Source organism: Panthera uncia, chromosome X (assembly GCF_023721935.1).
Source record: "Panthera uncia isolate 11264 chromosome X, Puncia_PCG_1.0, whole genome shotgun sequence".
Lineage (NCBI taxonomy): Eukaryota > Metazoa > Chordata > Mammalia > Carnivora > Felidae > Panthera > Panthera uncia.
In genome coordinates, this window is record NC_064817.1 from 82,111,930 (window position 1) to 82,130,567 (window position 18,638).

At 34.8% G+C, this 18,638-nt stretch overlaps 1 protein-coding gene across 1 annotated transcript in view; it reads left to right on the forward strand.

Annotated features, from left to right (window-relative positions):
• Positions 1-18,638, forward strand: part of IL1RAPL2 (interleukin 1 receptor accessory protein like 2) — a 551,542-nt gene that overhangs the window by 504,692 nt on the left and 28,212 nt on the right. The window contains exon 6 of the mRNA XM_049644145.1: positions 17,583-17,728. Within this exon, the coding sequence (XP_049500102.1) occupies positions 17,583-17,728 (146 nt within the window). The remainder of the gene's footprint in view (positions 1-17,582; positions 17,729-18,638) is intronic.

Below are 18,638 nucleotides of genomic sequence, written 5' to 3' on the forward strand. Positions count from 1 at the left end.
ATAAAGAACTTATCAAACTCAACACCCAAGAAACAAATAAGCCAGTGAAGAAATGGGCAAAAGACATGAATAGACACTTCTCCAAAGAAGACATCCAGATGGCCAACTGACACATGAGAAAATGCTCAACATCACTCATCATCAGGGAAATACAGATGAAAAACACTGATATACCACCTCACACCTGTCAGAATGGCTAATATTAATAACTCAGGCAACAACAGATGTTGGCAAGGATGTGGAGAAAGAGGATCTCTTTTGCATTGTTGGTGGGAAGGCAAGGTGGTGCAGCCACTCTGGAAAACAATATGGAGGTTGCTCAAAAAACTAAAAATAGAACTACCCTATGACCCAGCAACTGCACTAATAGGCATTTATCCAAGGGATACAGGTGTGCTGTTTCGAAGGGACACACGCACCCCCATGTTTATGGCAGCACTAATCAACAATTGCCAAAGTATGGAAAGAGCCCAAATGTCCATTGATGGATGAATGGATAAAGAAGATGTAGTATATATACACAATAGAGTATTACTCGGCAATCAAAAAGAATGTAATCTTGCCATTTGAAATTACATGGATGGAATTGGAGGGTATTATGCTAAATGAAGTTAGTCAGTTAGAGAAAGATAAAAATCATATGACGTCACTCATATGAGGACTTTAAGAGACAAAACAGATGAACATAAGGGAAAGGGAAACAAAAATAATATAAAAACAGGGAGGGGGACAAAACAGAAGAGACTCATAAATATGGAGAACAAACTGTGGGTTATGGGAGGGGTTGTGGGATGGGGGATGGGCTAAATGGGTAAGGGACACTAAGGAATCTACTCCTGAAATCATTGTTTCACTATATGCTAACAAGCTTGGATGTAAATTTTAAAAAATAAAAAATACAGTTAAATTAAAAGTAATAAAAAAATAAAATAAATAAATAAATAAAATGGCAGACATAAGCCCAACATACCAATAATTACATTGAATGTGAATGATATAAATATATAATATAAATATAGAGTTTGCCAGAGTGGATTAAAAAATGACCAAACTAAAAAAAAGTAATAAAAGAAAATTTCAGTGTCCGTAAAAAAAAAAAGAAAAATAAAGGTTGCAGTATCTGTATTTGATGGCACTCAAAACAATTACCTTGAAGAAGAGATGAGTATCATTAAAATATTCTATCTTTGAAAAATGGTATCTTTGACAATAAAAATTTTAATAAATGGGAAAAAATGTCATTTGTATGAATAAGGGATATGTAATTTTTTTCTCTTACAGATAGCTCCCTGGTAGATAGACATCTATTTTTTTTTTTTTTTTTGGTTTTCTAATCCTATTTGATATGATGTCTTTTGTATATATAAGGGATAGGTAATTTTTCTTACTCGGTCTATGAGATTGTCCTTTAATTTCAGAAATGGTGGTATACAATGTACATTTTTCATTCCAATAGGAGTTGGGACCCTTCCACCTCTACTCACATTAAGAATCTTGTAGTGGAAGCCAATCTAATATTTCAGTGCAGTGCATTCTTTCACTTTTTTTATTGAATATGTAGCAGTGTGAAAGAAACAAGTGCACTTTATATTATTTTCTATGATTAAATATAATTTATTATAGCTATTATGACAGCTTCTCTTCATGTGTCCACCCAACATGAAGAGAATTTTTTCGAGGAAAAAATTACATGAAAGGTGTCTGAATTAGTCATTCATCAGGGAAATTCAAATCAAAATCCCTGACAACACTTTATACTCACCAGGCTGGCTATAATTGAAAAGATTATAAGAAGTGTTGCCTAGGATGTGGAGAAATTGAAATCCTCATACACTACTGGTAGGAATGTAAGATGGCACAGCCACTTTGGATAACACTCTGGCAGTTCCTCCAATCATTAAACATATAATTATTAGCAATTCCCCTTATAGGTATATAATAAAGAAAAATGAAAACATATATCTACACAAAAACTTGTATACAAATGTTCACTGTAGCATTACTCATAATAGATAAATGTGGAAACAACCTAAATTTTTATCAACTGATGAATGGATAAATAAAATGTAGTATGTTCATACAATGAAATATTATTCAGCCATTAAAAGGAATGAATAAAGTACTGATATACACTGCAACATGGATGAACCTTGAAACCATACTCAGTGAAAGAAGACAGTGGGAAAAAAACTACAATATAATATGTCTAGAATAGGCATATCTATAAAGCCAGAAAGAAGATTAGTGGTTGCTTAGGGCTGGAGGAATGGAGGTATAGGGTTAAATACCTAACGTGTATGGGTGATATATTTTTTAGTGAGGTGGATACAATATAACATAAAATGCACTATTTTAAAGTGTACAAGTTAGTGACATTTAGTACATTCATGATTGTGCAACCATAACCACTATCTAGTTACAGAAAATTTTCATTACCACAAAACAAAACCCTGTGCCCATTAAACAGTCTGAAGCTTCTTTTGGAGGTGATGAAAATGTTACAAAACTGTGGCAAGGGTTGCACATATTTGTGAATATACTAAAAAACAGTGAGTTGTACATTTTAAATGGATGAATTGTATGGTATGTAAATTATATCTCAATAAAGCTGTTTTAAAAAAACTTCCAGTTGAATGCCTGGCACATAATAGATGTTCAGAAAAAATAATCAATATACTACTTTTAATTTTTTTAATGTTTATTTATTTTTGAGAGAGAGAGAGACAGAGAATGAGCAAGGGAGGGGCAGAGAGAAAGGGGGACACAGAATCTGAAGCAGGCTCCAGGCTCTGAGCTGTCAGCATAGAGCCTGACACGGGGCTCGAACTCACAAACCATGAGATCATGACCTGAGCTGAAGTCAGACACTTAAATAACTGAGCCACCCAGGAGCCCCTCAATATTCTACTCATAAAGAATTCTTAACTATTAATTCCCATTTAAAGTTTAAGTTTCCTAATTACTAACACTTTATTAGCCTAATTACTAACACTAAGTTAAGGTTTATGAAATTAATGCAACTGAGTTTCTTTTAAATTATTTTAGAAGATACATATTTAGAATTTTTCTCAATATATTTGCCTGTAAAGGATTGTAAGGGTTACTCTTCATTTAAAAAAAAAAAAAACTGATCCCCAAAGGACAAGTCATAGGTACAATGGTACATATTAGCAAAATTTCCACTACCAAAAAGCTCAGAGCTATGTTTTATGATCAGGGTAGTAGTTATATATGAACATAAGATAATTATCTCTCTTTCTCTCTTCATGAATGACTGGGTTTTTCTAAATAAATAGATTTAATGGGGGTATAATTGGTATACAATAAACAGCACACAATTTAAAGTATACAATCTATAAGGGCTGATTGATTGATATATGTATACATCTATGAAATTATCACCATAATCAAGATAATGAACATATAAATTGCCCCACAAATTTCTCTTTTGTAATCCCTACCTCCTGCCCTACTTTCACAACACTGTTCTATCGCTATGAATCAGTTTGTATTTTCTAGAATTTTATATAAATGAAATAATGCAGTACGTGCTTTTTTTTTTGGTCTGGATTATTTCAGTTAACACACTTATTTTGAAATTCATCCATCTTATTAAATGTAGCAATAGTTCATTCTTTTTTATTGCCAAGTAGTATTCCATTACATGAATATAAACTGGTTACTTGTTGATGGATATTTGGGTTGTTTCCAGTTTAGGGACTATTACACATAGAACCGCTATGAACATTCACATATGCATTTTTGCATGCCCATATATTTCTTTTTTTCTTGAATAAATAGTGAAACATGGAGTGGCTGAATTATATAGTGGGTGTACATTTACCTTTTCTACTTCATTTTTTAGCTTTGTTTTAAAAACAATTTTTATTATAATTATAGATTTACAGAAAAAATTTGAATATAAGGTCTTAGTCTACTTGGTCTGCTATAACAAAAATTCAACAGACTAAGTGGTTAAACAACAAATATTTATTTCTCATGGTTCTAGAGACCAGAAAGTTCAAGATCAGGGCACCAGCAGATTTAATGCCTGATGAGGGTTTACTTCCTCATTCATAGATCGTTGTCTCACTACACCCTCACATGTCTTCACATGATGGAAAAGATGAGAAAACTCTCTACAGTCTCTTTTGTAAGGGCACTAATCCTATTCTTTAGGGCTTCTCCCTCATAACCTAATCATCTGCCAAAATCCCACCCCCAATACCATCACATTAAAAATTAGAATTTAAAGGTATGAATGTTTGTTTGGGTGAGGTATAAACATTAAGTCCATAGCAGATAGTACAGAGATTTTCTACATACCCTATGCCCAGTTTTCCCTGTTACTAATACCTTAAGTTATTATGGTACATTTATTACAATTAATGAAACAAAATTGATGTATTATCATTAACTGAAATCCACATTTTATTCAAATTTCATTAGTTTTTACCTATTATTCTATTTTTTTTTCTCCAGGATCATTTAACTTTTTAAAATCTTCCATGTGGTTATACCATTTTAAAAAAGAAAAGTTAGGCACTGCTGCTGGTGTCTAGCAGCAAATGATTAAAATGGTGAATGACAAAGCATACATATATGAAACATTTCGGTCTAGTCCAAGCCACTTTATTAGGTGCAAATGAACCAACCAGATAGTACTATAGGAAGTCAACCTTTCAGGACTTGCAAAATGCCATTATTTATTTGCTCTTGTTACATCTTCTTCCTCCACTTTCCCCAACCCTCCCTATAAAAAAGGGTGCATACGTATATTTGCAGTGGAGGCAAGTAACATGAGATTTGTTGTGAAATTTTTACACAACCCTACTGGAAAACTAGAAACACCTTAGAGAAGTGCAAACAAAGAGGCAAGGATTCCTAGCCAAGATAAACACACAGTCAGCCATTTTGTAATATTAATTATGTAACCTTGATCTATTTGAGAGCTTGTGTGGGTGCAGGAATTCCTTTAGGATACAGCCATTTATACTAACACAGGAGTTAATTACTAGATTCTGTCTTCTAGCTTCCAAAGCCAATGTCCTTGAATGAAAGCATACAAGATTTTTATACAGTATGGCAGATGGAACGAATCTGGTAGTTTCATTTTTTAAAAAATGCTAATCATGCCATTAATTCAATTAAGAGAAGATCTGCATTCTTTCATAGCCCACACATTTTCTCCAAAGAGAACAGTTCTGATGGTAGAATGCTGAAGATGTTAAGTTGAGGTTTCCTCTTGAAAGCATTTCTGGAAACAAAATTTCCTTCTGGATGCATGGCTCTCCCTCAGGTTACTGTATTTGCTTCATATTTTAATTGAATCATAGCTCTTATGTTGTGGATGCATATCAGAAGTACACTGCCCCATAGATCTTTCCCCTGGAGCTTGACTAGCATATTTGACAAAATCCTGAGGAGGATTTTGGAGTTATTTATTTGCTCTCTGGGTTACTTTTTTTCTCTCTCTGGGTTACTTTGACCACAGTGACTCCTTGCACCTCCTGACTTGCAACCTATTGCCAAATCACCTCAGACTCCAATCTGAGCATACAGATTCTCCTTTAGCAGAAATTGGAATAGCCCTCCCAATTCTCTGATGTTGGTAAGAGACTGAACTCTAAGGAAATCTGAACCCAAATATAATATCCATTCACAATTGCCAGCCTATCCCTTTAACTGCATCCCAAATTTTCCAGTGACCCCAGAATATGTCATCTGTAGGGATGTTGAAGGAATTTGGTATGTGCAGTAGCATGAGCTGCATTTGTGCAAGCTTGGTTATTTTTATCTACCATTTTAAAGTCATTGCAACAAGCTGACTCCTATAAGCTCTACCATGTCTATTCAGAGAAGTGAAATAATTATTGGGAGGAGACCCAGTGGAAACTGTCATCAGGAAAGGACATCCTAATATTTGTCCCTCTGCTAAAATTTAACGGGAAGAATTTGCAAAGTGACATAAGAGAGTCATGAAAAAGAGTGGTAGTCTTTGGGTGTAAGCATTCTAAAAAGGCCAATCTAGTTCCATGTCATTATAGAATTACCTTTTAATTAATCTTACCAGAGGCTTGAGAATTATAAAAAATAAAAGAATTTTCTAGTGAGTTATGTACTCCACAGTGCTAATAAAAAATATCAGAGAAATTGAACTCCTCCTATTAAACAACAACAATAGTCTCTAAGCTTGCCAACAGGTTTGTGAATTGCATCTGATTGTCAAAGGAGACTGAACAAATTTCAATGCAATTGCTTTGCCCCAATAGAGAGTAATCTTTCATTATAATTCTCACTTTACATATCTTCCCATCAATATCTTTTTTACCCCTTAGGCAGTACCATAAAACAGTTTACCAAATATTTTATAATTCTTGAGCTGAAAAACATATTCAATTCATCTTAAGGTTTTTTCAAACAAGCTTCTTAAAATGCAAATAGTTTCATTTACTTTCAATTACTGAAAAACTATAAGTTGAATATGGGCTTTGCGTGTTTTTAGTTTTGGTTTCTTCACTCCTACTTCCACCACTTTCTGGCTTTCTGTTCTCATCTCTTTACCTTAACATCCTCTCCTTGAATGAGTAAAATGCTCTTAACAAAGAGGGGAATGTGATACAGCTATGAAAAGATTTTATTCTTGATATAAAGTGAGCCTATATTAAAGACCCCGAATAGCCTTTTCCTAACTAATCAATTAAAAAATATAGAGATGTGAATATATAGTTTGCCCCAAAATATAGAGGAAACTATTGAAGTCTCAGACAGCCCAAGGCAAAATGATGTGCTCTGTTTTGGCAACTTCTGAGTACACTTTTTCAGTGCCTTGAAGCACCCCACCTGCTCTGGACTTCCTGAAATTGAGCTAACACACACACACACACACACACACACACACACACACACTTCTTTTCCCCCATTCTCAGCTTATCTAACTGGAAGAAGGAACATTGATCAATCACTTTGCCTTTGATCTAAATAAGTTTCAAATCTTATGACCTATGTGTGAATGTAGATTTTGTAAATCATGAGCAGGCTTCAATGGAAAAGTTAACTTTATAATCAGCATAGTTTTTACCTAGGGACAATCTGAATTGCCACCTATCTGAAGGATAAATTTTAGAGTGATGACTCTACTATTCACAGTTCTCGTTCCACAGTGGATCTTAGCCTTGACCAATGCCTAAAATATTTAAAGCTTACCTAAGACATACTTCTTAAATATCTTCATTTACTGAACAGACTATAGATGCCCAATCTCACATATAATGTCTTATATTAATAAGCACCTATAATTATTTAAAAAAAACAATAATAATAGGAATAATAATAATTCCTATTCATGTTTTTATAAGACACGGTAGATTGCAAAAGCATTTTGGAATCCTAAACCACATTGGGATTTTCATGATAACCATCTGAGATAAATAGTATCAGTTTATTTTACAGAATAAAAAAATTGGTTTAGAGACTGAGGAAGATCTATCCATGCACAGTACCAATGGAGCCAGGGTAGTTCATTCACAGTACCAGTGGAGCTAGACCTGAATTCATCAAAATACAACTAGAAAGAATCCTCAGTTTCCCAGAATGCTTTGTTGTAGTGCACATTTGGGATGTAGAGTCAAAATCTGCGTGGGACTGAAAGAGTAAAAATCAGTCTGGTTGGAGAATAAGCAGCCCTGCTATTAATCAGCCTGGGAGGAAAGACAGATAAAACCAGCTGCAAAGTTAACAGAAAACCCTGTTTTTCCCAAGGTAATGCAGCAGTTGTAAAATGCCATAACGACCCCCACCTCCTTTGAATGGCTACTGATTTCTTACCAGTGATGCCCCAGACCTACTTTGCTATTTTTATATGTTACTGGGCATACCCAATTGCTAAGACTTGTGTCATGACAGCTGTCAAACCCTAGTCAATCCTCTCTTCTCCAATGCTACCTTAAAAATCCCAACCTATCCAGAATTTATCAGGGCTTGCTTAGACTCTCCTCAGAATATTCAGTGAAAATCCAAACATTATAAAAATGCTTTCTTCCTACCTTCAGTCAAGGAATGATCCACAATTACTCTGGAGTGTCCCACCTTCAGTGCATTCAGTCAATAAATCTGATTTTTTTTTCAGATTATAGGCTTGATCCTGGCCTATGACTAATAAGGCTTTAATAGGCCCTAAAAATGACCCTAAAAGGGGGCACCTGGGTGGCTCAGTCGGTTAAGCATCCAACTCCTGATTTTGGCTGTTTGTGATCTCACAGTTCATGAGTTCGGGCCCTGCATCAGGCTCCCTGATGACAGTACAGAGTCTGCTTGGGATTCTCCCTCTCTCTCCCTCTCTCCCTGTGCGCCTCCCATGCATTCTCTCTCTCTCAAAATAAATAAATAAATAAACTTAAAAAAATAACACTAAAATAAAGATTTTGTTTGAGATTTTTTTAACTCAAAAAAACTGCTTCCCAGCAGCTTCATTTTATTTTTATTTACTTTTTATTTTTTAATTTTATTTATTTTGAGAGAGAGAAACAATGAGTGTGGAAGGGGCAGACAGAGGGAGAGAGAGACTCCCAAGCAGACTCTACACTCTCAGCGCAAAGCCCAATGTGGGTTCAAACTCACGAACAGTGAGATCATGACCTGAGCTGAAATCAAAAGTCTGACGCTTAACCAACTGAGCCACCCAGGCATCCCTAAGAGTTTTTTTAAACATACTTCTATTCTTGATATCTTCAATCATCACTTCTGAACAATGATTACTCATACTCATAATAATAACCTAGAGATGGTGCAAGATATCGATACACCACAGGAGGGCTCACTTTGGTTTAAAGGACCATTTAGGATGAATGGAAATTGGAATTAGACATTTTCTTTTATTTTATTTTGGAGGGAATCAATCTCTACCCTTTATTTCATGCTATATTTTTAAAAAATCCAGTTTTGTTGAGGTATAAATATAAAAATCTTGATTGTGTATATTTAAAGTATACAACATAAGGTTTTGGTATATATTTACATTGTAAATCAAGCTAAGCCACAATCAAACTAATTAACCACCACCATACATAGTTACCATGTTTTTTTTTTTTTTATTTTTTTTTTTAAATTTTTTTTTTTTCAACGTTTTTTATTTATTTTTGGGACAGAGAGAGACAGAGCATGAACGGGGGAGGGGCAGAGAGAGAGGGAGACACAGAATCGGAAACAGGCTCCAGGCTCCGAGCCATCAGCCCAGAGCCTGACGCGGGGCTCGAACTCACGGACCGCGAGATCGTGACCTGGCTGAAGTCGGACGCTTAACCGACTGCGCCACCCAGGCGCCCCCATAGTTACCATGTTTTTGTGTGTATGGTGAAAACATTTGAGAATTACACTCCTAGCAAATTTCAAGTATACAGTACCCTTATTACTAAATGTAGTCATCATGCTGTACATTAGGTCTCTAGAACTTATTCATTTTATAGCTGGATGACCAGCATCTCCCCATTTCTTCCACCCTTCACCTTCTGGTAACCACCATTCTATTCTGCTACTATGAGTTTGGCATTTTTAGGTTCCACATAGAAATCGTATCATATCATACAGTATATTTCATTCTTTGATTTATTTTACTTAGCAAAGTATTTTTCAGGTTCTTTTATGTTGTTGCAAATGGCAAGGTTTGCTATTTATTTATTTATTTATTGTTTATTTTGAGAGAGAGAGAGAGAGAAAGACAGAGCGAGAGAGAGAGAGCAGGTGCACATGTCAGGGAGGGGCAGAGAAAGAGAATCCCCAGCAGGAACCACACTGTCAGTGTGGAGCTTAATTCAGGGCTCAAACTCACGAATAGTGAGATCATGATCTGAGCCAAGTCACACGCTTAACGGACAGAGTCACCCAAGTGTCCCAACGTTGGCTTCTTTTTTAAGATTGAATAATATTCTACTGTATGTATGAACCACATTTTTCTGACTATTCATCCATTGATGGGCACAGGTTGTTTTCATATCTAGGCTATTATGAATAATGCTGAAATGAACATGAGAGTGAAAATACCTATTTGAGATCCTGATTTCATTTCCTTTACATATATACTCAGAAGTGGGATTTCTGGATTGTATGGTAGTTCTATTTTTTTAATGTTTATTTATTTTTGAAAGAGAGAGACAGTGTGAGCAAGAGAGGGGCAGAGAGAGAGGGAGACACAGAATCTGGAGCAGGATCCAGGCTCTGAGCTCTCAGCACAGAACCTGACATGGGGCTTGAACCCATGAACTGCAAGATCATGACCTGAGCCAAAGTCGGACACTTAACCAACTGAGCCACCAGGCGCCCCTATTTTTAATATTTGAGGAATCTCTGGATTGTTGTCCATAGTGGCTGCATCAGTTAATATTCCAACTAACAATGTACAGAGTTCCCTTTTATCCACATCATGGCCAACAATTTTCATCTTTTGTTTTTCTGATAATAGCCATTTTAACAGGTGGGAGATGATAACTCATTGTGATTTTGATTTGATTTCCCATTTAACAACCAATACCCATTGGCCATTTATATGTCTTCTTTGAAGAAATATCTATTCAGGTCATCTGTCCATTTTTAATAAGGTTATTTGTTTGTTTTGTTTTGTTTTAATATTGAGTTGTAAGAGTTCCTTATATGTTTTGGATTTTAACCCCTTATCAGATATATGGATTGCAAATATTTTCTCCTATTCCCTAAATTACATCCACTCTCTTTTTTGAGAGAAATATAATTGACATACAACATTAGTTTCAGGTGCACAACATAATGATTTTGTATTTGTATATATTGCAAAATGATCACCACAATAAGTCTAGTTACATTTGTCACCATACATAGTTATAGATTTTTCTTCTTATTATTAACTATAGTTGCCATGCTGTACATTACATCCCCATCAACTTATCTATTTTTTAATTGGAAATTTGTACCTTTTGATTCCCTTCATTCATTTTGCACCCCCCCCCAACCTCCTGCCTCTCCACCAGTTTAGTCTCTGTATCTATGAGCTTGTGTTTCTTTCTTTTTTTAGATTTCACATATAAGTGAGACCATATGCTCTTTTAGCAGCTTTTAGTTTGATACAATCGCACTTGTCTTTCTTTTTTGTTTGTTAGTTATTTGTTTTGCTTCTCTTGCCTATGCTTTTGGTATAATACACAAAAAATCATTGCCTAGATCAATGTCAAAAAGTTTTACCCTATGTTTTCTTTAGTAGTTTTATGGTTTCAGGTCTTATGCTTAAGTACTTAATCCTTTTTGGGTGGATTTTTATATATGATGTCAGGTAAGGATCCAATTGTATTCTGTATGTGGATATACAGTTTTCCCAATAGTACTTATTGAAGAGACTATACTTTCCCCATTGTGTATTTCTGACATGCTTTTTGAAAATCTGTTGACTGTAGATTGTGGATTTGTGGATTCTTCATACTGTTCTATTTGTCTATATGTCTGTTTTTATACTAGAGCCATACTGTTTTGATTATTGTAGCTTTTTGATGTAATTTGAAATCAGGAAGTATGATCCCTCCAGCTTTGCTCTTCTTGTTCAAGATTGTTTTGGCTATTTGGGGTCTTTTGTGATTCCATATATTTTAATATTTTTTTCTATTTCTGTAAAAAAATGGCATTGGGATTTTGATATGGGTTACACTGAATCTATAGATCACTTTGGATGGTGTAGACATTTTAACAATATTAATTCTTCCAATCTGAATACAGGATGTCTTTCAATTTATCTGTGTTTTCTTTAATTTCCTTCATCAACATTTTATAATTTTCACTTTACACATCATTCACCTCTTTGGCTAAATTTATTCCTTAGCATTTTATTACTTTTCTTGCCATTGTAAATGGGATTGTTTTCTTAATTTCCTTTTCGTGGCTTCTCTAGTTTTAATTGAGCATTTTATGTGCTTTTATTTTGTCTTCTCTCTTAGCATATCAATTGTACTTTTAGAAAATTTAGTGTTAGGCCTACAGTTTGCAATAACATTTACAACTAATCTAAGTTCACTTTCAAATAATACTATACTGCTTCACATGTAGTGCAGGTAACTTATAACAGTCATAAATTTCAATTATCCATAAACTATAATCACCAAATAGATTGATGCTATTATTTTGCACATTTATAACTTAACTTTATTGAAAAGTGATTCACAAATATACTTGTATATATTTAAAGTATATAATGTGATTATTTTATATACATATACATTTTAGAATGATTACCAAGATCAAGATAATTAACACATCCATCGGTTAGTACAGTTAACATAAATAAATCTTTTTTTAAATGTGGTGAGAATGCCTAAGATCTACTCTCAGCAACTTTCACATATATAATACCATATTATTAACTATAGTCTCAGTGCTATACATTAGGTCCTCATAACTTTTCTTCTTATAACTACTATTATTGCTATTATTATTTAAAACAAACTGTTACATGTTTGATAAATTATGAATAGGAAAAATAAAATGTTTTATCTTAATTTATTCTTTCTCTAACACTATTTCTTTCATTATGTAGATCCAAATTTCTGAACTATATCATTTTCATTTTTTTCTGAGGAACTTCTTTTAACACTTCTTGAAAGATAGGTCTAATGGAAACAAGTTCCCTCAGTTTTCATTTGTCTGAGAAAGTCTATTTATCCTTCACTTTAGATAAATAACTTATATGGATTCAGTATTTTAGGTTGTTGGGATATTTTTCACCACTTTGAATATTTCACTCCACTTTTCTTGCTTGCATGGTTTCTAAAGAAAAAGTCTGATGTATTTCCTATTCTTGTTCTTGGAGAGGTACTTTTATCTCCTTTGGATTATTTCAAGATGTTCCCTTTGTTTTGATTTACTGCAGTTAGAATATGATATATCAAGGTGTACATTTTTTAGTATTCATTCTGTTTGGTATTCTCTGAGCTGCCTGCAATCTTTGGTTTGGACCGTTTCATTAACTTTGGAAAATTCTCAGCTCTAATGCCTTAAATATTTCTATTGTTCTCTTCTCTCTTTCTTCTAATTTTGGTATTTCCATTACAGGTATCTTCCTCTTTTTGTAATTATCCCTTGGGAGTTATATTTTGTTCCATTTTTTCAGACTTTTCCCCCTTTACATTTTAGTTTAGGAATTTCTACTGATATATCTTCAAGATCACTAATTCTTTCTTCAGCTGTGCCCAGTCTATTGATAAGCCCATGAAAGGCATTCTTTATTTCTATTACTGTTACTGTGTTTTTTATTTCTAGCATTTTCTTTTGATTCTTTCTTAGAATTTCTATCTCTCTGGTTACATTGTCCAATACTGTTGATATATATTGTTCGCTTGTTCCATGGAAGCACATAACATATTAAACATAGTTTTCTTGCATTCCCAGTCTGATCATTCCCAAATATCTGCCATATCTGATGATGGTTCTGATGTGTACTTTGTCTCTTCAGACTACATTCTTTGGGGTTTGGGTTTTTGTTTTTCGTTTGTTTGTTGTTTGTTGTGTTTTTGCTTTTTGTTTTTGTTTCTGTTTTGCTTTTTAATATTTTTTGGTAATATTTTGTTGTTGTTGAAAGCCACACATTATGCACCAGGTAAAAGGAACTGAGGTAAATAGGCTTTTAGTGTGAGATTTTATGTTTATCTTGTTAGGCTGTGTTTACTCTTTGCTATAGTTGTAGGTATAAGAGGCTAAAATTTCGTAGAATGTACATGTTTATGTCTCCACTGTTTTCTTTGTGTTTTCCTAGAGACTGCTTTTTAAATAGGGTCTGAGCTTTGCAGTTATTTCAGCTGAAAGCCCTTGTTATCATACAGGAGCCTGATTGGTGGTAAGCATTCTATAATCTTATGATAAAGTCTCAGTCTTTCATGGAGCCTGTGCCTTTGAATATGACCTTCACAACTGCTTCTCAGCTTTTCTCCTCTTTTTAAGTGAGACAGGAAAGCTTGAGGAGGTAGCTGGAGTTTAGTATTGCAGTTCCCTTCCCTCAGGTAGGCTAGGTTCGGTAAAATTCAAGTAATTTAGGCTCTGATAAAAGAATTTCCCTTAGGGACAGGCCTTTGTTAAGAAGCACGGAGTGCTCTGGGATGATTGCTTTTATTAAATCCTCTGACAGAATTATAGGGAGATCTTTCTGTGATCTTCACCCTGAGATCCTGGTAGGGTTCCCAGAAGCAAACTCATGAAAATGTGGGGTATTCCAAAGATTACATTTCATGGAGTTTTTAACTCTCAGGCTAGTCCATAGTGGGCCTACAGTGACTTATCAGTTATAGTTTGTTTCTACCTGTACTGGCTCTTGCTCCTTGGTTTCTGCTCCCAATATACTGTGATTCTCAGTATTTGCTTCTTTCTCAAGTTTTGGGGGCAACAGTTTGCCCTGTGTCCTCAGCTCATTGTTGGATCTAATAATTGTTCATTTTAATTTTCTTCAGCTCTTTTTCTTATTATAAGGATGAGAGTGACAAATTTCAAACTTTTACTAGTTTTTAAGACAAGGTCCTAACTGAAACTTTTGAAGGTGGTGATTCCTGTAAACTAAATTATTATTTTCTAATTTTTCCAGTGTTTGCTGTTACATGTAACTTGCTTTTACTGTTAATCCTTCAAATAAAATGCTTCAGAAGTTATTTGAAATATATTACAGAATCTCTTCATTTTTATCCTCTATTCCAAAACCAATCCCTTCAGTGTCTCTCTTTCACACATTCTGCAAAATTTATCTTCCATCCCAGAAAACACTCCCTTATTCCTTTTGTCTAGGCAGACTCTTCTCAAACCTTTTCCAGCTAATTTATTTAATAATAGTCTCTCTCTTTGAAAGTCGATTTTAAGCATAAACTGTACCACTCGTCTTTACTTCATTATGTCTACATATTTTTTTTTCAACTATGTAGATCTTTTCTCTTGTTTAAATTTTAATGATTTCTGAGAACAGGGACCTGTTTTTTAATGCTTATATTTATCTTACACTAAATGTCTAGCCCAGAGCTATGCACATATTAGGGGACTGACAAAGAATCATTGGTTGACTGTTATATATCAATATTTGTTAGGAAATTGATTGCTTTACTGAGTGATTTGTAAATATAAACATCAACTGACTCTTTAATTCCCCCAAAGCAAGTCACTTCTAGATTCTCAAGAGCTGATAATTAAGATACCTCATATATATTAATAGATGGACGAAGGATCATTTTTCAGATTCTTTCTGCAGCCTGTGAAGATCTGTTTTTGGAAACTGCATTAGAAATGAAGAGGGAAAGACTGGGTCTGAAAGGACAGGATCAGCTTTCTTCCTCATGCCTGACAGAGGCTGTGGCTTCCCTACACATGAAGCTTTAAATCAAACTTAATTTGTGGTGCTTCAGCAGTTTCTGGCACTAAAGGGGGTTCTTCCATAGCAGGTTACATAGAACTAAAAGAATTGCGTGTAGTAAGATTAACCCATAGCACAGAGAAAATGGAGAAAGTAAAACTCAATACAAACCGTGAAGACAGTAAATTGCCATTTTTCCCTTGGTTAGGTCTATGTTGAGAAAGGAAAACTACAACATTAACCAGGAAGAAAAAGGTTAATAGAAAGACTATCAGTAAAATGTGGTTAAGACAATTCTTACATGTGTCTAGTTCAGCAATGGTACATAAATTTAAAGGGCAGGAGACTTACTCAAGTTACAAATGTCAGTATTATGAACTCTCAGATATGTGTATCATTGGGAGGGTACAGACACAGGGTAAATTTTAAAAGCATGTCTATTTGGAATATAATCTGAGCTTCATATTTCAGTATGGGAGACTCTTAGTTTCCAGGAACTCTCTTCCACCAACCCAACTTTAAGCCCTTCTTTCTCTCAAAGGGGAACCAGAAGAGATTAAGCCAACTGAATTTTAAATATCTTAATATATTAATATATAAATATTTAAATATATTAAATTATTAAATATTTAAATATATTAATATAGTATAAATATAAATATTTTTGTAGGAGCCAAAATGTAAATTATCTGCCTTTGATAATGAAACGTTGATGTTTAATAACATTCCTTTGCATGTGTATAGTGCTATTCACTCTTTCAATTACTTTAACCTATTTTACCCTCACGACAAAGTTAAGTATGGTAGGTATTTTTCCCAACTTAAAGCTGAGTTAATTTAAGGCACATTGACTTAATGACTTTGTAAGGACCCAGCTTGAGCTTGTAAATTTGAGGCCTGCCTGTAGAACCCGGTTTTCCCTGAACATAGTTGTCTTTTCCAGCTTTATGCTAAATGCCGGCAAATCAGAGCATTTGTCTTTGCATTCATAACCAAGTGTCCAAAAAGGAGAATTAACTCCAGTGCTCCAATTCTCTATCTTGCAAAAACATGTATTTAAGAAACTCACCCCAGAACTTAAGGGCAGGATTGCCACCACGTAGACTTGTTTTCTTTGGTCAAAGGCAGGAGACAGAAAAGATAGCAGGGTGCCCACTATCACTTCATTCAGGAGGCAGCTGACCATTGGTGAGAATATAACTTTCCAAAGAAACAAGAGGCACACTCCTTAGGAAAGGTTCCTGGCAACTCAGTTCCTCTGTAAAGAACACTTATTCGTGGCCATTCAGGGCCCTTTGCAACTTCACTTGAGAAAGCAAAAAGCAGGACTATGAGAAAATGTCATACAGGGCAGGGTTCTTCCTGTGAGGGGCGAAGGGAGAAAGACAAAGGGAAACAGTGTCTGCAAAAGGCAGGACCATGGCAGTGGGCTAGGATCATTGGCAGATTAAAGCACAGGGCACATGCCTGTATTACACAAATGCAGGAGAAAAGTGGAAAACAAACTTCTCGTGCTTATTCGGGTATAGAAGGCCACTAACCACTTTCAGTTTACTTCCTATAAGGCAACCATTTTTAAAGCTCACTTCTTTACTTTCTTACCCCCTGTTGTCAAAACTAACCTCAAACGCAAACACTACACCTATCAATTTTTTCCCTTCATGCCATGGTACAAACATCTAATTTGTTTTCATAAATTCAGCTTAGAACGTGGAGCCCAGTGTTTCCTCCTTTTTGCTACACAAATCATGTTGGCTTATTTATCAAAGCCTACTGGCATGGTAATATTTCTTTTTGCTAAGTGAATTCCTCACTCATTTCCTTTTCCATCTGATCTTCACATCAAGAGTCACTTTTTGTGTTTTCTTTTTTTTTTTAATTTTTGTTAATGTTTATTCATATTTTGAGAGAGAGAGAGAGAGAGAGTGCGAGCGGGGGAGGGGTGGAGGGAGAAGGAGGCACAGAATCTGAGTAGGCTCCAGGCTCTGGACAGACAGCATGTAGCCTGACGGGGCTCAGACTCATGAACTGTGAGATCATGACCAAAGGTGAAGTCAGACGCTTAACCGACTGAGCCACCCAGGCGCCCCATTGTGTTTTCTTTTTGAAGGTTCCATACATAATACCCAGTCAACATTTGCCATACCCAATGGAGACTTTGTGAGCTACGTAATCATCTGCAATTTTTGCATGACTGGTCTCTCCCCATATCAGACGAATTCAACCAAGAATACTGTCTTTATTTCAGGCTCCTCAAAGAGCATCTTGGAGAAAAAGAAGTTGAGTTGGCACTCATCTTTGATTCAGTGGTGGAGGCTGACCTGGCAAATTATACCTGCCATGTGGAAAACCGAAATGGACGGAAACATGCCAGTGTTCTGCTGCGTAAAAAGGGTATTTATTTTTTTAACTATTTCTATGGTTTGTTTAGCTACCAAGTAACTATTGAAGTTAAATATGCTTACTGGCCTTGTTTCATCATTTAGCACACATGTCTATTAAGCATTTTGTCTTTTTAAGGAAAAATATCTCTATCGCTATGGATAGTAGCATAAAATACCTATAATCTTCTATACCATTAGGAAATAGATTAAAAATGAAATATTGTTATGTGTTAAGTTCAGTGAAATAAAATGTACCTTAGTTATAAGTATTACATAAAATTTAATACGTATTGGCATTCAAATTTTTCTCTATATTTCACCATCTTATATTGTTTAAGTGAAAAACTAGGGATTTTATTATTGAATGAGAAACAAAGCCACTTTTTTATTCCCTGACTAAAATAGAAATAATAAAGAGTATCATAATATTCTTATAATTGTCATAATAAACATTATACATAATATCTCATGATGTGACCTGGTATTAAGAGGCCTTTGATAGGTACATATATTTTAAAAATAATCTGGCATTTATGGAAACCCCTCTCTAACTTTGTTTTCGGATGGGGTGGAAATTGTATATAATGGGCAAAGAAAGTAAATTTATAAATAAAGGAGATAAACACAAATATAGGAACAACAATCCCAGCAGCTGGAGCAGCTTCTGAGATTGGCTCTTACCCTGTCACAACTCTTGATTACTGCAAAAGGCTAAATATTTCTGTATGTATGCATCTGGCAAAGGTTTTTGTAAATGTAACAGAACAAATGTTCCCAATCAATGTTTTTGTTGTCTAGGCTATAGAGCAATAGAACACATTCAATCAACAAGGTCACTAGTTGTACCTCTTAACCAAGATGGAATTTCTATTTTCCTGCCAACCCTAGTACTTGACCTTGACCAGCAGTTCTAGGAGAAG